Source organism: Desmodus rotundus, chromosome 6 (genome assembly GCF_022682495.2).
Source record: "Desmodus rotundus isolate HL8 chromosome 6, HLdesRot8A.1, whole genome shotgun sequence".
Classification (NCBI taxonomy): domain Eukaryota; kingdom Metazoa; phylum Chordata; class Mammalia; order Chiroptera; family Phyllostomidae; genus Desmodus; species Desmodus rotundus.
Window position 1 is genome coordinate 77,128,528 of NC_071392.1, and position 25,776 is coordinate 77,154,303.

Below are 25,776 nucleotides of genomic sequence, written 5' to 3' on the forward strand. Positions count from 1 at the left end.
TAGTATTGTTAATAGCTCTAGGACCATTTATATTCTGTATTTCTTTTTGAGTGAGCATTGGTAGTTTGTGCCTATTGAGGAATATGCTCATTTTACCTATTAATGAATTTATTGGCATAAAGTTGTTCATAATTTATCCTCTTAATATCTTTATGTCATCTCTTGTTCTTGATATTGGTAATTTTTGTCTTTTTTTCCCTAGCAGTCTGGCTAGAAAACTATTAATTTTATTTTAAGAAAACAGCTCCTGGTTTCTTTGTTTTGTGTTGCCTTTTCTCTTTCTCTCTGATTTTTCTGTTTCTTTCTATTTCATTAATTTCTTCCTTTGTCTTTATTATTTCCTTTCTTCTGTATGCTTTGGTTTTAATTTGCTCTTTTTTAGTTTCATAAAATGAAAGTAGGGGCTGTTGACTTGAGGTCCTTGTTTAATGTAGGCATTTGATGCCAGGAGTTTCCCTCTCAGCACTGTATTAGTTCTACATCACAAATTCTGCTGTGCTGTGTTTTTATTTTTGTTTGGTTTAAAATACGTATGTGTGATGACTTACTTTTCTTTCCAATCCTTATGACTTTTTCCTCTTCTATTTAGTCTTTTGGACAGGATACTTAATACAAGGTTGAGGTGACATAATGATAGTGGATTTCCTTGTGTAGTTCATGATCTCAAAAGAAATGCTTTCAACATTCTGTTATTAAATATGATATTTGATCTGTGATATGTGGAGATCCTGTATCATATTCCTAGATTACTAAGAGTTTATAACTAGCTAGTGAATTTTACCACTTTCTATTTTTTGTGTTTTGATTTTTTTCTTTATTAATATGTGAAATCATAGTGATTGATTTGCTAATGTTAAACCTCAGATATTCTTAACTTTGTCTTATTTTTTTTGCTATATTTTGGATATAGATTGACTAATGTTTTATTAGGAATCTTCCAGCTACTGTCATTATTAATTGTAATTTTTCTTTCTCTTACCTTCCTTTTCATGTTTAGTATCACTGTTAGGCTAATCTCACATAATAGGTTGAGGAGTAACCTATTCTTCTAAATATGTGTAAAATTTGAGTTATTCTTTCTCATACGCTTGGTAGAACTTACCATGGAGCTGTCTGCTGGAATTTGCTTGGGGGAGTATTTTTTGTCTATCAATTCAATTTCTTTAAATGTTGTAGGATTCTTCAGGATTGTTTGTTGTTTGGTTGGTTTGATGAGTTATATTTTTCTAGGAATTTGTCATTGTCAATTAAAATTTCAAACTTATGGGCATGAAAATATTCCTAATGTCCCCTCATTATCTGTTTAATGTTTGCAGGATTTGAGAGGTCTCTTTTTTTTGCTGTCCCTTGTTTTTTTCTTTTTCTTTCTGTCACTCTCACCAGAATTTTATCAAGTTCACTGGTTTTTTTCAAAGGAACTGATTTCTGGATTGTTGATCCCTTCTGTTATTTTTAATGTCCTTGGATTATGCTATATGTTTATTATTGTCTTCTTTCTCTCTTTGGGATTACTTTGCTGTCTTACTGAGATGGATGCTTAGCTTATTAATTTCCAAGCATTATTATTTTCCCATTTAAGGGTATTAATTTCCCTCTGTGGTAGGCAATTACACAGATATTAGCAAAGCAAGGATGGTGGGCCAGGTCACCAGAGTGGAAAGCGTCAGGTACCTAGCAACAGGCAAAACTGGGCTGGGACCTCACCCCCAGGGTAACTTTTCCTCCCCTACCATATTGCTAGCCATGTGGTTGGGACCCTCCCCTGACCTTTTCTCCCCTGGTATGTTACTAGTTGTGGGGGTTAGACACCCTGCACCCCACTCCCCCTCCCATGCTTAGATGGGGAAGGAAAAAGGGGTGGGAGAATAGCTATTAAGCATTAAGCCCCCAGGACAGGAGGTTCTGACCTCCATATCAAAACTTAATACATCTAGGCCTCAGTCGTGTTTCAGCTCCAGGCCCAGAAAAGCAGCAAAACCAGACAAGTGATACCATGGCTGACAGCAGGACCAGCTGCATTGACTAATGACCCCTTGCTTTGGCACCCGCCAATAAGTAGAGACCATGACCCTGAAAGGGCACCCCTGGAAAGCTGATAAATATTCTATGGGGATCCTCTCCTGAGACCTCTAGATAAATACCCTCAAAACAGAGGACCCAGTGTGGCTCTCTATGGAGCGTGCTGTGCCTTTACCTACTCCCTCTCCACCAGGAGCTTTTTCCTTGCCTCTTGCTTTCTCTGAAGCTCCAAGGCCCCTTCTTTTGCCTCTGTAAGTTGTTTCCTGAGTCCATTTCTTCTATGCTCACTACTTCTGCCTGTGTGACTTTCTAAATAAACTTTCTCTTACAGTTTCAGTCTTGACTGTTGATTCTTTCTTAGCCAGATCTCAAGTATCGAGGTGGCTAAACTGAGAGCCAGCATTGCTCTACCATTTCACCATCAACACCTCTGCTTATTTTTAGTTGTACTGTGAAGTATTTTCATTTTTAATCCAGTTTAGTAATTTTATTGTGAAATAATAGGGTTGTTTTGTGAGAAATTCTTTTCTCCTTTTCCTTTTTATATCTTTGTATAACTCTTGAGTTGATTTTTTTTAAGTATTATTAATTTTTTTTTATTGCTCTTTGTATGAGATGAGTTTCTTATGGGTTAGGAGCTAGGGCTGGGTTTTAGGATAGCAACATCTTTGCTTTTCCCTTAGGATACTATTTCTTCTCAGCAGTACTCAAGATACAAAACACTTTTCCCCCTCCCCACAACTACCAGACTGGTTTTTTAAATGGCTTCTTTCCATATTCCTGCTCATTCATGCCTTTCTGCCTTTGTTTAAGCTGTATTCCCTTACCTGATTACTTTCCTTTACATCCCTATTTACTTTTAACTCATTCTTCAAGGCCAGCTCTTTCAAAATAGCTTCTTTTATTATTTCTGTACCCCAGTTGCTTCCCCCTTCTCTGAAGTCCTGTTAGCCTTTGTGTTTTATTTCTCATTTTGTGCATAAAAGATTGTTAGTTTTCTACTAACTATAGTTCCACATGTTCCATAATTATCATTGTCATAAATAACATGTATTTGAGGGTGTTACAGTGTGCTGTTTATTCTTCTAAACCCTATATATGAATTAATTTATTTAATTCTCAGACCTGCCTTCTATGGTATTATTGTTATCCCCACTTAATGAATGAGGGTGAATAAGTAATTTGCCTAGACAGATAGCATAGCTCGCAAGTGGCAGAGAGCAAAGTTTCGAATCCATGCTCTTTACCTCTATGCTTTACTGCCCTAGTAAATATTTACTGATTGTTTCCCCATTATTTATTACTGTACTATAACTGCCTTAATTCATGTTTTTCTTCAGAATTTGAAAAAATTGCTGAAATGCATTATTTAAAAAAAATCTGTTTACCCAGCCATTATTATTCTTGAATTATCAGAAAGGTTTTATGGTCTACATGTTACCTATAAGTGAATTTTTAATTTTTTAATATGATCTCTGTTTTTATAGCAGTACTGTAATTATATATTTTTTGGATCTTGGATGAGGTTGGAACGTTATTTTTTCTTTTGATAAAAACTTCCTTCCCCAGTTTTCTTTTTTAATCATGTACATTTTAAGAAAGTATTCACTGTTGGAGACAAGAACAGTTTGTGCCTAGTTAGGACTGTATGAAATGTCTTTATTTATAATCATCGTAGGGAAAAAATAAGGTAGTATTGGACCTGGAGTCTTTAAATAGTTTCATAAGTGTTAGCACCTAGGTCTTAGTGTGCTTTCTTCTATGTTATATTATTATCTCCTTTTTATAGTATACTTTTATCAGAGTCTTCTGATTTCCTGCTTTAGATTTTTGTCAAAAAATAGACATGTAGAAATATTAGCAACTGCCTGACTTCCTCTTTAAAACATAGAAGTGATTTTTTAAATATAGATCGTTCACAGGCATGTTTAAGTGCCTCACTTTTTAATTTGTTTTTGAGACTTTCAAAATAGCGTAATGGGTGTTGTCATATTTTTGTAGATTATAATGTCTTTGTTTCAATAGAAAGCCTAATTTTTTTTTTAAACAAAAGGCTTTTTTGTAAGAACCTTTCAAGAATTAGAAATGTAGGGAACATGGTAAGATTGGGATAGACATGAACTTTCATTGTTTTTAGATCGTGAAAGGGAGTTCCTTTATATTAAAACAAGGTACTGAAAGCAATATATTTTGAAAAAAATCTTTGCTTTAATGTTTCCAGCATTTTTATTGATTGCCTCAAACGATTTTAGCCTTATGGCTTTGATTTCCAAAACTTAAACTTGTTCTATTAAAAAATGAAGTTTCTTTAGCATGAAGACATTTTTATGGTTTTGAAACAGAATTTACTATTTGAAACTTTTATGGTCTTTCATGGTTTTGAAACACTTTACTATTTAACAAAGTCTTAATACATATTTATATTACTCCTTTTCTTTTTGAAGGTATAAAAGAAGATTCTCAATCATGTTATTTCATTGAAAGTAGCAACTAAATGTAAGCTGCTCCAGATTTGATCTGGACTGTTTAATGATATCCCAGTTTCCCTGGCAAGAGTCAATAATATATATTATAAAAGATTAAGTGAGAGTCATCTTTATTATGTTTCTCTGCAAAGTACAACACAGTTTTTTTTAATATATTTTGTGTGGGGTGATTAGATGATTTAATATTTTGAAATGAAAATGTCAAGAAGGTAATAATAGAGTTGGATATTTGTAGTGTAGAGAGATGTGAGAAGGATGGAATATATGTTTCTAGCTTTTGTGTCTTATATGACGCCATGATTTCTCCAGAAGAAAGAGGTATTTTGTTTTTGATTTTGTTTTTTGGTAGAACAGCTAGCTTCACAAACTGGTCATTGTTTATATGGAGCCACTTCCAACTAACAGGACTGCTTCTGGGAAGTCTGGAATAATGGCAGTGTTCCAGAGAAGAATCAAAACATAGCAAGTAAACTAGCCACACTAGCTGGTATCTTAAGAGAGGGATCGCATTTTTTCCTTTAAATCATTATTGATATATGTCAGCTCTGTTAATTTTATTCTTTTATTAAATTGGATTTGTTTAATATTGTAGTAGAATGATCTGGTATGGTGAGTTTTGTTTCCTAAAGTACTGTTTTTTGTGTTTTCTTTTCATTTTGCCATGTTTATTATTATAGCATTTTATCTTAGATTGTAAGTTAAGAACTAGTCTATTATATTTATGTTAGATTACTAACTTTATATGTGTGTATTTGTAGTCACATGCAGTCTATGAAGAGTTGAAAAGATTTTGGACTTTGAAATTGGGCTTTATACCTTTATCTTTAGTTAGTTGTTGGGCATGTTATTTAACTTCTCTGAACCTTGATTTTATAATCTTTTCAGCAATTTATAATGATCATTGCATAGGCTTATTTTAAGTAGTAAATGAGTAAACTTTGTGGTTCTTCCACACAGTAAGTAGACACTCAGTAAAAGTCATTTCTTTCTCTGGTAAGGTCTTTTTTAAAGTTATTTCCAGATTTGATAATGCCATATCTAAATAATTTTCTTCAGGTTTTCTGTTGGTCTCCACAGAAGAGTAAGAGCTATCAAAGAGAATTGTGTGACTTTTAGACTAGTGAAGACAAAAGGAATTTGTTAGGGAAGGAGGAAGGCAGATTTAAAAATTTACAAAACAATTTTAAAAAGCTATTTGCTTGACTACTCTGGTGCACTGGTGTGACTTGTCAGGGCGCCATTATGTACTAGGAATATGTTTTATTGAAAGTTGGACTTTTGTGATTAGATTGTTCAAATGTAAGGAACTTAGCAACATTAAGATGACTCAAAGGAAATGACAACTATGTGGCTAGGAAAGTTTCCTACCCCCTGCCTTTTTATCTATTTTAAGTGCTTGTTATATACTGAGCATCTCTGATTCTATACTATTAACTATCATTATTCAAGAGAAGATTAATTTTATCTACCTAGAGTAAGATCATAATTCTAATAGTTTATGTTTGGAGTACTTTAATATTTTAAATTTCGGAAGTAATACCCTCTGCGAGCCTGGTTGTAAATCCTTTGGGCATATTTGGCTCTCTTTGTCCTTGTTAAAACAAGCTAATGTCCATGTACAGGCACTGCGTGTAGAAACATGGATGTATCTGTCGAGCTGTGAAGAATAGATATTTCAGGGGTAACAAAAGATATGAAACTGGTTTATGTTGGTAATAACAATGTGTTACAAAGTTCTCCCAAGGTTCAAGAAATAGTTCCATATATCTAGTTGTTTTGTGGCCTTTCTTCTGGTGATTTTGGTGTTCAATGCAAAAAAAAATTGGAAAACTGGAGAAGTACAAAGAAGAAACTTTCATCAAAAATCACTGTAATCTTGTCAAAGAAAATCATTTTTAGTATTTTGATGTATGTCAGTCTTGTATTTTTGCCACCTGTGTGTCTATATATGTATTTACAAAATTATTTTACAAAAATTATATAATGTTTGAGAGTTTGCTTTTCTTTTTTTTTTTACTTTGAAAATTACTGACAGTATTTTGTTACAACAGTTGTGTTTGATAGAAGAAAAACAGCATGAAAGTATTGATGGGTAGAGTATTTGTAAACTTCTCAGGTTAGTAAGAGTGGGGCTAGGATTGGTTAAAAAAGCAGTTAGAGCCTTGAATTTTACCTGCTGTGTTTAGAATGACTTAAAATCAGGGGTGATGTCCTTTTTCTGATTAGCACTGTTTCTGTGATCACTCCTTTTGGAGAATTAGAAGTATTTTCCCCAGTGAAATTGTGATTCCTCTTTCAGAATAGTCACAGAAGGTTGAAGGGCAAAGAGAAATAAGAGACTTTTCTAACACAAACATAAGGTGGAATCAGCCAGACACATGCAGTGGCAGTAAATATATTGGTTCTAACAATGGTGAAATTCTAGTGTGCCTGGATTTGGAAGAGACTCAGGCCCTAAGCAACTCTTAAACACCATTTTTTCAGATAAGGAACTTACTTGACTTATCAAAAGTTATGTACTAGTTAGTGTAACTAGTTAGTATGGGAGATAGGTAATGTAGTGGTTACTCTTTAATAGTGTGAACTTTATTACTTTTCTAAATTTCTCTATTTTTGCTTTGTATTTTCCATGTGTGCAATTTGCTTTTCTCAGTTTTCTGTTCATTTCTGTATATTCCCATACTGTACTTTTTCTCTCTTCAGTAGCCATTATGTAGAATTAGTGTATATTTTAAAATCATTGTCTTTATTGAATACTGTTATCTACTCTGTTTAAGGTTTCGTAAGTAGTAGTATTTAACTTTTATGAGTCTTCCTCAAATCTGAATAAAAGTTAGTTACTATGTTTTATTTCCATATAATTCTAGTTTACAATTAATATTTTTGCTATAATCTTATCTTTACTACTATTAAGAGCTCCACAACATTTCATGTGAAAAAAGGATTTCCACTCTTGTAATGGGAGAAGAGTACTAGTCAAAATAAGCTGAATGGGGCAAGAATTGTCAGAAAAGCCCATGGGGAGTAAATTATACTATAGAAACACTCTCACTAAAATAAGTTGTGAACCTCCTTATTCCTATTAAACAATTAAAATATAAATGCTAATTTATGAGTTCTAATTTTAAAAGGAGAGGACATTCTTTTTATAAGAATTTTGAGGCATTGGCCACAGTGGTGGTGCCTGTAGAGGGGCAGGGGTTGAGGGCCGACATTCCACCCCAGAAGGGTGGGTGCCCTGGAATGAAGCCAGGATTATAAGACCTTGGGGGCCGTGATGGAGGGGAAGGGTCAGATGCAGGTCAGGGGGCACCGCTGAGGTGGCTGGTCCTCAGAGACAGGTCTGGATGTCCCCGCTGTACCCAGTCCCCTCCAGACCGCAACGCCAAATGCTGGTGGAGGCGCATCTCCAGCACGATGAAGGATTTGGGGGCAGAGTATTTGGGGGGTCATGAAGGGGTCCAGCTCTTCGGATTGTTGAGTGTCTACCTAGAACAGGAGCAGAGATTCCAACCTCGAGAAAAATGGCTGAGCTTGATCGAGGCTACCTCGGAGAATGATAACACTTTGTGTCCAAGATTGAGAAATGCCAAAGTAGAAGAAGGAGTTTAGCCAATTTTTTTGGATCTTGCACTGAAACTTCTGTCCTGGCTGTCAGTATTTTGGGCAGATTCTTGGCTCTTATGAAGATGAAACCTAAACATTTGTCTTGCATTGGAGTCATGTTTTTTGCTGGCCCATAGAATAGCTGGCTGAAGAAGAATGCAATATTCCATCCACTCATAACGTAATCAGGATTAGTCAGTGCAAATGTACTGCCTCTGACATAAAAAGGAAGGGAAAAATAATTAAAAACTGCACTATGAATTGGAAGCTTCTACTGCTTTAAACTTTTTGCACTTATACCATACTATTGTACTTTGTCATACTTCAGAAAGGAAAGAAATGCTGAGCCTTGATCAACTAGAAGCTCATTTGAAATCTCACAACTGCTGACTTACCTTTTCAAAAGGAAAAACCACTTGTTATTATTAGCTTCGTGCCTTCTCAGTTTGGAAGTAGAAACTTTGAAATCCATTGGATTATTGAAAATTTTCTTGCTTGTTTAAAAACATTTCGAGATTAATAACACTGACTTAATTTACTGGAGGGAGTAAGTTACTAAATGCCTAGCTGAATATTCTTCTTCTGAATGTTGCAAACCCGATCTTAAGAAACTGGTTTGGAATGTTTCAAGGCACACAGCTGAAAACCTCCACAACAGCTACTGTAGTGTCGCGGGGCTGCCAACAATACCAGTAGGAGGTTGTTTTGATGAAAGCGAAAGTGAGGATTCTTGTGAAGATACGAGTTGTGGAGAGTCTCAGTAGCTCTCCTTTCGGTGATCAAGGGTGCACTTTCTTCTTCAACTTCAAAGTGGCGTAGACACTGCTTTCCATCTCAGAAATCTAATTGTTGTGTCAGAATTAAAAGTCTGTGTACAGGTTTTAAAGCAATAAATGGGAGAGTAGGTAGTTTTCTGGTCCAGCCCCTATCTAGGCAGGAATTGCATAGACTGGAATATACCTACCTTCTATTTATTATTCAGATCAGATCTGACCTATTTTCATATTTAATCCTAAACCATCAAATGGGTTATTGCCTCTCAAACAATTAACAATACTTTAGACATTAGCACTTTATTTTCCTCATTGGTTAGCTAGTTGGGGGAAGAGGGAAGGTTTTGATACCTTCAATTTATTAGTTTTCAAGAATCTTAGAGATGAATAGTATAGCCAATCTTAAACCTTTTATGAAGCCTTCTGGTGTCTTTATTTAAACAGATTGGGAGTGGGCCAGTGGTGCCTTAGCAGGGAAAAAGGATAATCCTTTAATGGTTTATCTTAAATCTCTCCCCTCCCCCATTCTCAAAACAGAGAAATACTCTTAAACATTACACACTTTTGTTGGTTTTTTTTTAAACGATCACTTACTATCTGAAGCAGACTTTATAGACGTAGGAATTATAATATTGCCATTTCTGTGAATTTTAGTATGTAATGTGTTAGCTGAGGTTTCTGCCAAAGCAGAAATAATCAACAGGCTATGGTTATTAGATAATTGCATTTCTAATGCCGAAGTATTGTCAGACTGTAGTGTTATTTTAATGTTATTAAAACAATCCATAATCTGCTAGTTTTGCATGCCCCTGTATGAAAGCAGTTCAGGAAGTTGAACAGAACTAGTTAACTATGGAATTGACAAATGTTGATCTAGTGTAACGCACTGTATCTCATTTTTTGTGTATTAAAAAAGTCCGCATGATTACATTTTATTTCATTTGTAATTCACATTTCAAAAATAATGGTATTAGTATATGGGTGCCAAGATTGAGAATGAAGTAAAAAACAAAGCAAAACTGTGGGTAGCGTGGTAGTTTTAGGTACATCTGTGTGGTGGTACAGCCATGAGAATAGGGATTTATAAACTCTACACGTGAAATTATGTACACAGAGAATTTTCTAAACTTTATGAACTATGAAAATATAAATCTTAAAAAATGTAAGAATACTGTATTTTTTATCTTGTGCGTGACAGTCTAGTAATTAAACGTAAATATATATTGTGTATTTTGTATTATAATTCAAACATAATGATTTACTTCTTTTAGTGGTAAGTCAGCATTCATTGGATGTCTTCTGAAGTGGATCTTTTTAAAGTAATAATGGATTACAAGTCAAAATAAAACTATTAATGAATCATAAAAAAAGGAATTTTGAGCCCTGGCTGGGTGCTCAGTTGGTTAGATCACTGTGAGCCCAGGTCAGGGCATGTATAGAAATCATCTAATGAATACGTAAGTGGAACAACAAACAAATTGATGTTTCTCTTTCTCTTTCCGACCTCCCTTTCTCCCCCCTTCAAAATCAATAAATAAAAGTTTAACAAAAAAGAACTTTGAAAAGTCCCAAAGGCAAAGAAAAAGAGAAACTAGATGAGTATATGGATGGAAGTTTCCATTAAAGCCATCTGAAAAAATTTGGAAGGGTGTGGTTACCACTGAGCTTCGTAATTACCCAGAAAAGAGATTAGGGAGATTTCTGTATATTACACAGTCTGGTGAGTATACAAGTAATGAAGAACAGACAGTTTTACTTGAATGTTCTTTAGAGACGTATTTGCTTTCAATGACTAAGCAAAAGGGAAAATCTTTACTCAGATTGAAATCAGAGTCAAATGAAAGAATTTATCATAAAGTTAACATTCTAAGTTATCTGTTTGGGCTCCTGTAAAAGAAAACCCTAGTTTAAAAAGTAGTGAAATATCACAGAAGTCCATAGGTAGTTTTCATGGTTGGTTAACTCTGTGATCAAGTTTCTTTATCTGCTCTGTCATCATTATAGAATTGACTTCATTTTTATACTCCTGCAGATTCGCTGTGGCATTTGCGTACATTGTATACAGATACAAAGATTTATAGAAAAATAAAAGTAGTTTTTCCTCTTCCGTATGTTTGTTTAGAAGTAGGAAACATGTCCTAGACGTAACCCCCCAAAATCCTCACATTTCATTAGCCACTGTTGTGTTCTATATCTTTCTTAAATTAATCTTTGGTGAGGGGCATGGGATTAAGGATTGATAATTATTTGGGATGGAATGGATGTATATGGGGAGTTCAGTCTCCATGACCGTTACAGCAACTAGTGTAAGAAATCCTCTTAAGAAGTCAATTAAAAATTTATTGATGTGTGATCTTGGTTAAGAGATATGTGCTTTTGGTTAAGTTTCTTAATTTCTCTACACATCTCCCCATGTATAAAATGTAGGTGATAGTGCCTAGTTCATAAGATTGTTTTTAGAATTAAATCAAATAATTAAAATAGCATGGATTCTAACATTTAGTAAGTATGCAGTAAAAAATTAATTTCTGTAACTGGTACGTTTACCTCTATGTAGTTTTATACTCAAAGAAAACTATGAAAGTGGCATTTTCACTTTAAAAGATTAGTTTTGTTTTTTCCAGAAGATATAAGGTCCTAAGCCAAAGTTTTTGGAGCTCCCATTTTCTTCTTTAGTCTTCTTATACAAGGGGGACCACCCAAAAAACTGGTATTTATTTATTAAAAATTGTGTATTTATTCTTACATGTTTAAACTTCAATAACCTTCAAAGTACTCTCCATTTGATGCAGTATACCTATTGAGACATTTTCTCCTCTGCTCAGAACAGTTTTTGAACTTGTTGATTTTGATGCCTTTTAGTGCTTCTGCTGTTTTTTGTTTTACCTCTTCCTCATTGGCAAAATGTTTCTCTTTGAGGACTTTTTTCAACTTGGGAAACAAAAAAAAGTTGCTATCGGCAAGATCAGGTGCATAGGGAGGGTGAGGCACCAGGGTCATGTCTTTTTTGGTCAAAAACTGCTGAACACTGAGCATGGTGTGGGCAGGTGCGCTTGTAAATCACCCATCGTGAAGTGTGCAAATATGTTGAAAGAGTCTTCAAAAAAAAATTCACTGAAACCGAACGCAGCCTCCCACAACGCCAGTTGGTATGCTGATACAGATGGGTTCCTAGAACACTCATCTAGTGAGGGAAGCCTGTACTAGAAGGGGCCCACCCTACATAAGATAATTCCAGGTTTTTTTCAAATTATAGTAGTAACAAAAGTGGGGAAAGCATAGTAAGTTTAATATGAGCAGCCATTAAAACAATTTTTACATGGTTGTGTCAACTAATATTTTACTTTTTATATTTGAGATAGTATGAAAACTGAAGTGACATATTTTATGAAAATGTGTTATTATATTAATGACATACTAGTAATTTCCCTTAATGTAGGCTTCTACATTTTTGTCTTTTTTGCTATAATAAAAAATGTAAGCTGGTTAAAGTGTAATTCTCTCTCATTCTTTGGTATTTGCAGATGGCTTGTTCAATCAGTATATCAGTCAACAGGAATATAAGCCACGATGGAGTCAAATCATTCCCAAAAGCACCAAAGGTAAGCCCTACCTTCTAGGTTGTGGGTGCTTTTGCTGTAATGCCTCATTTTCATTTTTCCTGTGGTAGCTCAAGTTTCACAGTGCTCTGTTAATGAAAAGCAGGTGTTTAAAACAAGACGTCAGTTCCTTAACTAGATGGCAGGTTTAATTTATGATGTTAAATTTTTTTAAACCTCTTTGTTTTACTCCTATAGCAGAAGATTGGTCAGTTTTACATAGAATGCCATCATGAGCTACTTTTATAGAAACACTAAAATTATAGGTCATTGTGTTGTAATGCCAGATGTGTTCCTAAAAAACCTTAGGTTCTGCAGAATTGTCCACTAAAGCTAATAGGGCTCATGAGAATAGTGGAAATGGGCATACTATTCTAGATCTTTGGAATTTTATAACCAGGTACTAATAAAAATGAGAGTAGTAATTCTAATAAAAATAAATAATATTAGTATAGTTAAATCTTTGCAGGTACTTATATGGAACATCACAATGAGTTTGGAGTCGTAAACTCTAGGGCTCATGCTGCTTTCTTTGAGTGCATTTGCTTCTAATAAAAGCTGTTTTAATCATAACTTAAAGTCTGGTCCAGGGTATAGTTTTCTTCCTTCATCCATTTTTTCAGAGGGAGGAAGTTTTTTCACTTCATCTTCACTCATTGCTCTGCCAGTTGGTTAACATAGTAGAAATGGTAGCAGTACTTGCATTAAAAGAAGGCAGTTCTATGGATATTCACTTTTTTCCTATGGTCTTCATATATTGTTTGCTAAGGGCTTCTTTTTAATCATGAGAAAGCTTTCTTCTGATAATGTTAACCATTAATATACTGGAGAAAATTGCTGTGAGCTTCTATAATTTCTTTTATATGGATAGCATTCTCCTATTTTATCAGTCATATATGAGGTAATTTTCTTTAAAGAAATAGATGTTATAGCAAACAGACTATAATTGTGTATTTGAAAACTAATGTATTAAATATATAAAATGCAAACATACCAACAATAAATTCATTTTTCTTAATATGTTTTTTGCAAGTGCCAATACTTACTGGGGGAAGAAGGAAGGAAAGCACAAAACTTAAGTGATAATGAGCTGCAAAATCAAAATATAACTATTAGAAAGAGAAAGAACTTGCAGAGAACTTTTGAATGATTGCTATTGAATATACTAGTAATGAAAAGCTTCAGTTCTGATCTTATTCTTTGTGTATAAGAACTAACTTTTTAGTCTTTTTCATAGCACCCCTGTGAAATTAGTAAAAAGTTGGATGTTTCCTATTTTACATAGGAGGAAATATACTTTGTATATTTTACAAAGAAAGGTTTTAGCCAAAGTAATATATTTCAATTAATGTGAGAGTTATAAAGAAAACCTTAGGTTTTCTGATTTATATCAGGTAAGACATTAGAATCCTGTAACTTGTTGAATTATTGATATGAAGTTGTATCTTCATTTATATTAAGATTTGGTATAAAGTAAGATTATCAGTTATAAGTTTAACAATAGATTTTTCCTGCAGAGTTTAAAAATTTCATTGATGGAAATATTGATCAAAGTAAAGCAAATCTTACATGATCTCAGTTAGTACTCATGTAAAATAGGGATCTGTTGGATGCGAACTGTTTTTTGAAATATTGACACAAAGTTAACACAGTAAGAAAATTATTAGTATAAAACAATAACATCTTAGCTTTAGGTAGCTGGTTTTATGAATTTTAAAAACTCATTCTACTTATAAGCTATGCCTGGATTATACTTCTGATATCTAATTCTGTAATTGTTTTCTACCTTCACTTTCTTACTTCAGTAGTTTAGAGTTATCTTGTCTTAGGTTTTTGTGGAATATTCTGTGTCTTTGCTGGTTTATGGCATTGGTCATAAATAGATTGAAAATAGCTTCCAATTGCATTAATAGCCTGAAAGCAATTGATAAAAATAGCAAGATAATTATTATAAACACAGCTGTTAGTTATACTGTTTTCTGAGTCTTTTTACTTATTAATATTGAAAGAATAAGTATCTGTTATTTTAACTAGTCATTACAGACTATAAGTTACTCTGGTTTTGTGGTGGTTCTGTATCACTCCTTTATAAGAAAATACTGTTTCTGTTTCAGGTGATGGAGAAGATAACCGACCAGGAATGAGAGGAGGCCATCAGATGGTTATTGATGTTCAAACAGGTGAGGGATACTTGCAATGGAAAGCAATTTTTTAAATAATCATGCATTTTTAAATATCAGGTAAACATGGATATACTTTCCATTCATTACAAAGGTTAAATGTTATTGGCCATAACCAAGTAGCAGAGAAAATAGGCATTAGCCATGGGTATAATCTAAACTAGGCAGTGACTCGTAAGAGAGGAGAGGCTGCTGCCCAAATGAAATTAGATAACCTAAAAGAAATGTAATGTGTGTCCCTTTATAGCAGTGTGTGTGTGTGTGTGTGTGTGATTTTATTTGTATCTGATTTTCATTAAAACTGATGAATTTCTAGATTTTCAGTGCATTTATATTTTAATGCCATACTATGGGAATTCTAGCAATAAAACAGACTTACGATATATTTTTAGAAGGAAAGACCACCAAATCAGGTAGCTTAAGTGTTGGTGGATCCATTAATTGCTAAACACTGTTCACAAGCCTGTAAGTAATTTATTTTAGTTGCTCTATTTTGCTGCCTTTTAAATTTTATTCTATAATTTAGTTGAAAATTTTCCTAAGAGTTTTACAGGCTAGGACAGCTTAAATACCATTATATTTAGAGGTTAATGCTAAAATTATAATAGATTTCAAATACCATCTTGAAAAGCAAATAATACCAAGAATTTACTATGATTTTAGTTTATTGTCTGATTTTAGGAAAGTATACTACATAGACTGCCAGTATTCATCGAATTACGTTTTCCAGTGTAACTCATTTCTGTTGTGTTATGCTCACTCATAGTGTTTCAGAATAAATATGTTGTTTTTGTAGATCATAAAATAATTAAAAGTAAAAATTATTTTAATGTAGATAACCTTCTAGATATTAATGTATTTTCACAAATATTTTGTAAATAATGAGAAATTATAATATTTTATTTAAAATTAACTATTCCCACTCCAAGACACATCGTAATTAAAATGCTGAAGGTTAAAAATAAAGAGGGAATCTTAAAAGCAGCAGGAGAAAAGCAGTTAGTTACCTACAGGAAAGTCCCCATAAGACTGTCTGCTGACCTCTCAAAAGAAACTTAATAGGCAAGAAGGGATTGGCAAGAAATATTCAAAGTCATGAAAAGCAGGGACCTACAGCCAAGATTGCTTTACCCAGCAAAGCTATCATTTAAAATTGAAGGGCAGATAAAGAGCTTCCCCGACAAGAAAAAACTAAAAGAGTTCATCATCACCAAACCATTATTATATGAAATGTTAAAGGGACTTATTTAAGAAAAAGAAGACCAAAACTATAAAATAAAACAATAAAATGGCATAAAATACAAATCTATCAACAATTGAATCTAAAAAACAAACTAAGCAGACAGAAGAACAGACAGGGAATCATGGATATGAAGAGCATTTTGATGGTTGCTGGATGGGAGGAGGATGCAAGGGAATGGGAGGAGATTAAGTACAAATAGGTAGTAACAGAATAGCTAGCCATGGGGATGTAAAGTACAGTGTAGGATTGAGTAGCTAAAGAACTTACATGCATGACCCATGGACATGAACAATGGTGTGGGAATGGCCTGAGGGAGTGGGGAGTTCTGGGTGAAGAAGGTGAAAGGTAGAAAAATTGGAATAACTGTAATAGCACAATCAGTACAATATAATTTTAAAAATTATATAAACTGTTAAATTGGTATAGTAACCAGTGAACTTGTTTAGCAATATTATTAGGGTCTCTGGAAAAGGTTCATTTCAAGACCTAGGGATTTGCTTTCCTGATCTTGGCCCCTCCTTTCTTCCCTCCCACAGAAATAGGCTTGACTTCTCTGCAATCTTAGGCATCTAGGCATCTTGTTTTTTGCCTGAGAGTCCAATACATATGCTTATTTCTTAAAGAACCAGATTTATGTACAAATAGTGTTTAATCTAGAAAAATGAAATACTTGATGAAAATAGAGATGAAACTCTGTGTATAGATTGTCTCCAATAGCTTTTTTCCTCTTTTGAACATATAGTGGAATTTCTAATGCCTTTTTTGTTTCTCAGTTATGACTGAAAATGTTATTCAACTCTTTTTTTAAAGTATGACAATAATATACTGAAGAAGGGTGTTTATTTGAAAAAGCTCCTCTAAACAAAATGCTGCTTTTTTAAAATGTGAAAATAATGTGGTTTACTTTTTATTTGAAACTCGCCTCTTCAGGGAACAGAAGGAATTTTTATAGTGTTTACTGTGTTGATTGTTATGCAGTAGGTAAAGTACATGTGTAAGAAAAGAGAAAATTTGCCTCTTATTTATAATCCATGAATTTTGAAAATAGAAAATAAAAAAGATTCAAATGATAGGCAGATGTCACGACAGAACTTAGTATGAGCAAGTCATGAAGATTAAAAGCTAATTATTTGGGTCAGGGGTCCTTGAAGTGAAATAATTACAGTACAGTGATAAAGGTCCAAGTATTTTTCTATAATGTCTTTGATTTATGCATTAAGGGTAGGATTTCAGCAAACTCTTGATGGTCAATGCCCCTAACTCTACTCCCTTTAAAAAAATATCTCAAGGAAAGGGAAAGAGTTGTCTTGAGTATTTACTTCACTTGCTTTAGTAACAATAATTATAAGAAAGCATACCAAGAATAACTATTATAATTATGGATATTACTCCAGGTGGGATGTTTGAAAGAATAATCTTTTTTTGATAACTTCTGAGAATAGGGTAACAATGTCTATAAAGAAAAATTGACCTATACCTGTACTTCTAGTATCAGCATCAGTTTATAAAGAGTAATAGAAGTACTTTGGAAATATATTTTTAAGCACATATTTCTACCATGGAAGATTGAGGATTTATCCAGGAGAGGGATTTTTATTTAGAGCCATTTTGTATCTGTTTCAGTGCTTTCTGAAAAACTTTCTGAATGTTGAATGAAGCTTTACTTTATTTGGGCCCATGGGTGATGATAAAACTAGATTTTCAGCCTTTAATTTAAAAATTAGTATAACTAAATAATCATAGATCAATTAATATGAAGTTGACCATAATTCAAATAGGCTTGATGTCAATATGTTATCATTACTGCTAATAGTGTGGAAATAATAACAACTATGCATGAATATTGAGGTTGAAAGGATTAACCAAGCAAGTAATTCTTTGTATGAGTAATGGGGATGGTGTGGGATTCTTCCTTTTGGTTTTTAAAAACATTTAAGCAGTATGTTTCAAAGAAGGTGCTACCTCAGACCTCTCATCTTCATTCTGATATCTTGAAATGAGAATTGGGGTAGAAGTGATGATTCTTTTTAAATTTATTGTTGACCATTGAGGGGAAAACTAGAAGGACATACACCGAAATTTATTGACATTCATTATATCTGGGTGGTAGTTACCAGTGGTTTTAAATTTTCTACTTTAGAATGCAGCATCAAAGTTTTTAATGATTAATAAATATTATAAGTTGCAGAAAATATCAATCTCCAGCATTCCTTTTAGGAAGGAATTGTATGTATTTGGGAAGGTGCTTTAGAGTACAAGGTAAAATGCTGAGAAGAACTAATTGTAGAAGGAACTGTTCTTTGCAACTTGCTTGTTTTATTCTAGTATATACATTATGCTTTCTTAAAGCTGTACCTATCATCACCTTGGGATCTAGGTAGAAAAATTAACAGTTTTATAGAGCTTTGCATTCTTTAGGGTAACATTTAATGCTTTCTGAATTTAATTTGGGTACAAGAACAGAATGTGGATATACTTGGAATATTTTTTTCTAGAAATCTATCTATTTCTATTAAAAAACTATTAATAGCAAGATTTACCAAGGCACTTTTATATAGTTTAGGTATTTATTTCATCATGGACATACCTGTGCACTCTTAATCAGGTTGATCTTAATTATCTTCAAAGAGATTATGGTTTTTGTGAATCTTTGAAAGAACCTTGATGTAACAACTGGTGTTGAGTTTGTGGGAACAGTGCGTGTACATGCCTGCTTGTGTGTGTTAAGCACATGGGGATTTGCTTCCTGCTGACTTTACTACTGTCTTTTTATTTGATCTTGAATTAGTTTTTATAATGATAAAAATGAGAATGACAAGTTATAGTGAGAGCTAAAGGAAATAACATTTTATATATAAAGTATGTATCATTTATATATTTTTATATGTAACTATACCATATACTGATTAGTTCTGTTGTTTTTGACAGAATCTCACAGTGGAAATATTTTTAAATAATTTAAAAATTTGAAAAACAATTTAAAACAACTTGAAAAAGCCGTGTGGTGGGAAAAAACAATAACTTACTGAATATTATTTTGGTATATTTATTTCATCTTTTATATATATTGTCCTAATTTTAGAAAGGAAGGGAAGCTGTAAGTATACTTGTAAGATTTTTAGAAAAAAAAAATGTTAAAACCCCACCTAACAATTATGTTTATAGCCCCAGCTAGTGTGGTTCAGTGGATTGAATGCCGGCCTGCCAACCAAAGGGTCTCCAGTGCGATTCCCAGTCAGGGCACGTGCCTGGGTTGCAGGCCAGGTCCCCAGTGGGGGCCATGTGAGAGGCAACCACACATTGATGTTACTCTCCCTCTTTTTCTCCCTCCTTTCCCCTCTCTAAAAATAAATAAATAAAATCTTTTTTTTTTTAAATAGAATTTTGTTGATTGAGGAGTAGGTAGGTTTAGTAATAAACAATTATTTTTCCCCAAGTACAGTTTGAAGAACCTGGAAGTTTTATCTTTATAAAGTTGGTACCTAAGTAGTAAAATAGAGTTGAGAGAAGCCCCATTGTTACTTTAAGTACGCATATGCATCTAGAAGGTTTCCAGAGTGAGGGCTCTTAATCTGTTCAATTTATATACAAAATTTTGTTTGTACATTTTTCTGGGGAGAGAATCCATGAATTCAGATCCTCAAAGGGACTGTTAACTCAAAAAGTTAAGGACACCTTTTACTAGAGTAAAACTTCATAAAGTTCATTGGGTCTTCCTTTTAAAGTGGTTTGTATTTCCGAGCAATTATTGCTTCAGAGTGTTTCATGTAGCTTGTTTTCTTAAATATTAAAAGCTTAATAGTGCTAAATTTTCTTTTCCTTTTTTAGTCTACAGTTTTTTACTACAGCTCTAAGAATAATACATTTTGGAAAGTACATGATGACATTAATTTTACTATTTAATTTTCAAACCTTTCTTTCATCCTAAGTGAATGCTATCATTCCATACCATGACAGAGAAGGAATGTAATGTTTTGTTCTACTGGATGTATATGTCAGTTTTATTCATTATAATCCCTGTACCTGGCACCTTTCTACGTAAATTCTTCAGTTCTGAATTGACTTTCAACACTGAGGAAAATAAGGCAAATAGAAAGAGAGAAAAGGCACGTCCATTTTGTTTCATTGTGTCAGTCTCTTCAGGTGAAAATTTAAATGTTCGTTGTACCGGGCAGCTCTTTGCTACATAACTATCACTGAATTGCTAGCCCTTTCCCCTCTCAATCAGACTAACTAGTAGGACACAGGCAAAAAACCCAGTAGTATTTGATATCTACAAAAGGATTTGAGGGCTTGTCACTCACAAGAGGCCTTCATGGAAATCTGTACCTTTGACTATTTTCTACCAATTCTATGCAAGTGCTATTTTATTTTTACACATGATGCTACATTATTGGTTTTCCTTATATTCCTTAAAGAAACCTTTGAAGGAAGTAGGTAAACATGGGTTTTGGTTATTATTTACAGATATATTCATATGGCTATGTTGCTTTAGCTACACATGGCATAAATCTCTTTCTTTCATACAGTTATCACAAAGGAATTCTGAAATAGAGCTTTAATTAAAAATACAAAGTATATTGTTGTAAGCAGAAAATACAACCTTTTAGCAGGGAAAGTAACTATATGTTGAACTTACTGAAAAGATCAGTGTCTAGATTTTTTTTTAATCATAGCTTTATGTAAGAATAGATCTTTATTTTAAAAGGGAGGTGGATGAATCCAGTTGATAATCTGCTGGGTCATGAGAGTTCAAGGAAATGGTAAAGCAAATAAAACATCGTTCCCCTTATAATGTATTCCTCTGTTCAAAAACTCTCATGCTCCCCCCCAAAATATTCTCATACCCGTTTAAGTTCTTAACTAAGGTTTCTAACTACATTTTTAGAAGGATTAAGCTCAAACTAAATATTGTGACAGGGCTTTGTTTTTATCTTGAATATAAATTTGTATTTCTTAAAACTTTTTTCCATTTTATTTGTATTTTTCTCAGTATCTATAGTAAACTAATAATTAAGTTAACCTCCTTCACTAGCCTGTTAACCCTTCTCCTACCTCTTCTGTTTGACATATGAATTTTATCTAAGGTTGGGCCCTCTCTGTCAGTGCTTAGTATATGCATTCTCCACTGTTTCAAAGTGGGAAGATCAATTTAATTACAAAAATAGTGTGCCATCTTGTGGAGAATAATGCAATCAGCACAGTCTTATTTACCCCTTAAAAATAAGAGTTAGATAGATACTGCATTTGGGCTCTTAAAATAAAAAGTCTGCCTCTTTGTGAAAAATAGTGTAAAGACATTGATATGTTAACATTTCTACCTTATTTTTCGTGGACATAAGATATGTAGATTAGTACTACTGGTACTCAGTAGCTGTAGGGTTTATTCAATGCTGGTACCAAAAAGGCCTGTACCAAAGAATATGGTTGAATTTTAGTTTTTGTGGCCTGAGTAATGAGAGATTTATTTATTGGTTGATGATTGACTCATTATAGTCTCTTAGAATGAAATTGGTATAACATTTTGAACAGTTGTTTTAACAGTAGGCTTTTATTGGTCAATTTACTTCAGTTCCTTTCTTTCATTGGCTTCTCCTTTTCAATCAGTCTTACATGCTGCAAGTTGAGATCTGACCATGCTACATCTCTGCCTAAGATCTTCTGCAGCTACTCCATACTCCGATGCCTGTGGCTCTGGCTCCTCAAGTTCTTAGCCTCTGTACTGTCATGTAACCCCTTCTCCGTTGTGGGCATTTTCTGTCGTTTTAACCTCACCTCCACCTACTACTTTTTGTGTTCTTTTAAATTGAACAGTGCATTTATTAATTACTCAGTTTTTACCACCTTGCATGCATTATTTAATTCTCACAGTTGCATTATGAGGTTAAAAACTGTGTGTCATTTTAGAGATGAGGAAAACGGTTAAGGGACTTTGTGGTGATTGCACAGCTGTGGTGGTAGAGCTGTAGTTCTGTCTGACTTTAGAGCCGTGTCCTTTAAAACACTTTTTGTGTTTTTCTGTCTCCGTACCTTTATTTTTTACTCTGTTGAAATCTCCTCTTCTTTGTCCCCCATTCTGTCAACAAAACCACCTTGTGATGCAAATACCACTGTTGGCCCTGAAGCCTGCCTTTCCTGAGTCCCTTCAACCAAATGTACTCTCCTCCCTCTTTTGAAGCCTCGGGGTGCTTTTTACCTTTCTTAGGGCACTTAGCTAGCCTGCAGTCATGGTGATTTATGTACTTGTTTTATACTCTCAACTTGACTGTAAGCTCCTTGAGGATAGCCACTATGTCTTTTTTTTCCCCCCTTCTAAAGTCCTTTGCCGATTCAGATTAGTACTCAAAACAAACTGACTGTTGAACATTCCTCTGAATGCTGGGAGAAATGGATGACCTCTATAGCCTGTTCTCCTTTAAGAAAAAAAAAAAGAGAGGGCTGTTGCTTGAGGAGGATTATACTGCCCCAGGGATGTCCATGAATAGTTACACAACCTTTAAGCATGAGAATGGACATTCAGTAAACCAAACTACTACCCTGTTGCAAATGTTTTCCTTTTTTTACTTTCTTCTCACTACAGTTCTGTCCAGTTACTTCTGTACTCTTTAAAAGTCTTTTGTATTATTTGTGCATTAAATAATACTTCTGCTGGTATTTGTTTCTGGATAATATTTCATATCTGAATGATTTAAATTAAATAATTTGAAGATTTAATTAAAATTGTGTTACGCACTTCATTCAGGTATGTCAAAAGGTCCTCTTTCTGACTGATTATTCAATTTTACTATTAAACTTCAACTGGGACCAAAAAAGTATTCATAGACAAGAATGACATCTTGGATTCATTCCATTGGGATGCTTGTGCTGTGCCAGATTTTATTTTGCTCAGCTATCAATGAGGCTGTTGTGGAAATGTGGGTTTTCTTTGCTGTGAGAATTTATGCGTACAAAGAGACTTGCTTTTCAAAAAGAACATTGAGAACCCAGAGCCCAAGAGGAAGGGTTATTAAAGTTAATGAACCAGGGTAACCTTATCTAGAGGGTGCCCAGAAACACTACAAAACAAAAGGTCAACTGCTATTGCTATTTTAGTGTTATGCCCCCTCCCTCTCCAGGCTTCAGAATTTAACAGGGTTAACTGCCTTTGTAGTGAGGCCTGGGCAAATCATTTTTAAGCCAGATGAAAAATCTTCAAATTTTTCCTGTCAAATTCTACATATCTGGGCATTAATTACTGTGTACCGTTTGGAAAACAGAATGTTACTTAACTAATGATAATGGGTTGTTTTGTAGTTCTGAGATACGACAATTTTTAATAGTTCAATTGCCATTATTTCACATTTGTGCTGAGTCAGAAGTATTCTAGGTACTGAGTTAAACATGGAATCAGGTACAATAATACTGTTTTTCATTACGACTGTAGTACTTAATTACAAATATTTCTTATTTCTGTACATTTTAAAGCAGGGGTGTCAAACTCATTTTCACCGGGGGCTATGTCAGCCTCGCAGTTGCCTTCAAAGGGCTGAATGTAATTTTAGGACTGTATAAATGGTAACTATTCCTTAATAGTTAAGCAAGAGCTCGGCACTGCGACCAGGTAGAAACAAGGTGCCAGGCTGGATAAAACAAGGTGGAGGGCCGGATTCAGCTGTGAGCCTTGTGTTTGCCGCCTGTGTTTTAAAGGTATAAATGCTGTTCATACTTGACAGCTTTTAGGATGTTTTCATGTAGCTGATATCTGAAGAACTTCACCACAACACTGAGAATTTTATAAATAAAGAAACTAAGAAGCAGTGAGGTTAAGTGACCTGTTACTGAGTTAGCACAAGAACTCAGTCCTGTTCCAGTGATCTCTTCTTATCCAGAAGTATTGTTTTGATTTCCCAAGATTCTTGGGACATAGAATGGGATGTTTCATTTAGAAAATTCACTTAAAGTTTGAAATTATATGACAATATGATAAAAATCTCTTAGAAGACAGCCCAACTCTGAATGGCAAGAATTTTCTTAAACGGTGTTACAGTATTTCCAGGTGCATTCTGAATTGTATGTAACCCTTCGTGGTGGGACATAACTTAGATGGCAGTTTCTTCATCTATAGGACTAGGGTGTGTCAGTTAGAGAGTAGATGTCTTTACAGTTTTCCTGTAATGTCTTATTTAACTTTATAAAAAATAATTGCTAGGCTTTATATCACCAGTAGGCATAAAACATTTATTTACAAAAGGGGAAAATAGTTGAAGAAAATAAAGTCACTATTACCATATAAAGAAGAGTGGGATGTACACGTTGTGATGTGTAAAGAGTCTCACTCTTCACTACGCAAGAAGTCAGTTTTGGGTTTTTTGGGTTTTTTTTTTTTTAAGATTCTGATTTCTTCAAAGATTTATTTATTTATTTTAGGAGGGGAAGGAATGGAGAAAGAGAGGGAGAGAAACCTTGATGTGTGATTGCCCCCCACCCCCAGGGACCTGGCTCACAACCCAGGCACATGCCCCAACTGAAATGGAACCGGCGACCCTCCAGTTCACAGGCAGGCACTCATTCCACTGAGCCACACCAGCCAGGGGAAGAAATCAGTTTTATCACAGGGATAAAGTCCATGGGTAAAATGGATATTTCAGAGTTAGAAGAAACCAAATTCTCAAGATAACCTACAGTGATTTAAAGGTTGATCATGAGGAGTTAAATCTACTACAATATATATACATACACACATATATGGAAAAATTTCCCCCAGTTTCCATGGGAATACCAAGGCATATGCATTACTATATTTTTAAGATATCTAACTTTAACTGCCAGTCAATTATTGTTTTTGGTATTGTATTAGAAAGAAAACGATTTTAATGTGATTCCCCGTCCTCACCCCCCCCCCCCGCCCCCGCCAGAAAAAGCTAGATGCCTTGCTCTGATTGGTGTGGCTCAGTGGGTCGGGCATTGTCCCGCAAACCTACAAGGTCACCAGTTCGATTCTGGGTGAAGTCACATGCCTGGGTTGCCGGCAAGGTCCCTAGTTGGGGGTGTGCGGGAAGCAACCGATCTATGTTTCTCTCGCTCATCGATGTTTCTCCCCCTCTCTTCCTTCCTTCCTTCTCCTCTAAAACATAAATAAATAAAATATTTTTTTTAAAAAAGAAAAATAGCTAGATGTCATTATATTTTACACTATATATTTCTCTGGGATTTCTTTTTTTCTCTCTTTTTTCTTTTTCTTTTTATGGCCTGAAGCTGCATTATTAATATAGTAAATGTAAATTTTTTGTGGCTGAACAGAAACTCCTAAACTGGCTGCACATCAGATTCACCCTGGATACTTTAACAATACAGACAGACTCTTTTTACCTACAGAATCGGAATCTAGGGAATGCCTCAATAGCTGTATTTTTATTATAAATCTCTCAGAGTAGTGGTTCTGCAGCAGCCTTTCTGTATACTTGTGTTTAGGAAATACTAGTCTAGAAATATTTTGGAATGTTGCCAGTTTAAAAGTTTTAAGTTTATTTACATGTACCTTCTGAAATGATCTTAGAGACAACTGGATAGGTCTGGGTGTCTAGACTTATATTTTGTCTTTATCATTTTACACATATTTTTCTAATTTTCAGAGACCGTTTATTTGTTTGGTGGCTGGGATGGAACACAAGATCTTGCTGACTTCTGGGCATACAGTGTGAAGGAGAATCAGTGGACATGTATCTCTAGAGACACTGAGAAAGAGGCAAGTTCTCAGAATTTTCATCCATCTGTATTGTCGTAGGGGTGTGGGTGTACGCTTCTTTTCCCGGATGATTTGTATTCTTTTCTAATAACCATCAGCAGTGGTAGCAGTAGAATTTGTGGTGAACAAATTTGCCTTAAGTACTT

At 34.2% G+C, this 25,776-nt stretch overlaps 1 protein-coding gene and 1 pseudogene across 12 annotated transcripts in view; both read left to right on the plus strand.

The window, feature by feature from the left end:
• MKLN1 (muskelin 1) overlaps positions 1-25,776 on the plus strand; it is a 322,457-nt gene that overhangs the window by 231,577 nt on the left and 65,104 nt on the right. For all 12 annotated transcript variants that reach the window (XM_071221698.1, XM_071221699.1, XM_071221696.1 and 9 more), the window contains 3 exons: positions 12,409-12,486; positions 14,598-14,663; positions 25,518-25,630. In XM_071221698.1, coding sequence (XP_071077799.1) covers positions 12,409-12,486; positions 14,598-14,663; positions 25,518-25,630 — 257 coding nt within the window. The remainder of the gene's footprint in view (positions 1-12,408; positions 12,487-14,597; positions 14,664-25,517; positions 25,631-25,776) is intronic.
• LOC112299750 (cyclin-G2 pseudogene) lies at positions 6,958-9,902 on the plus strand (annotated as a pseudogene).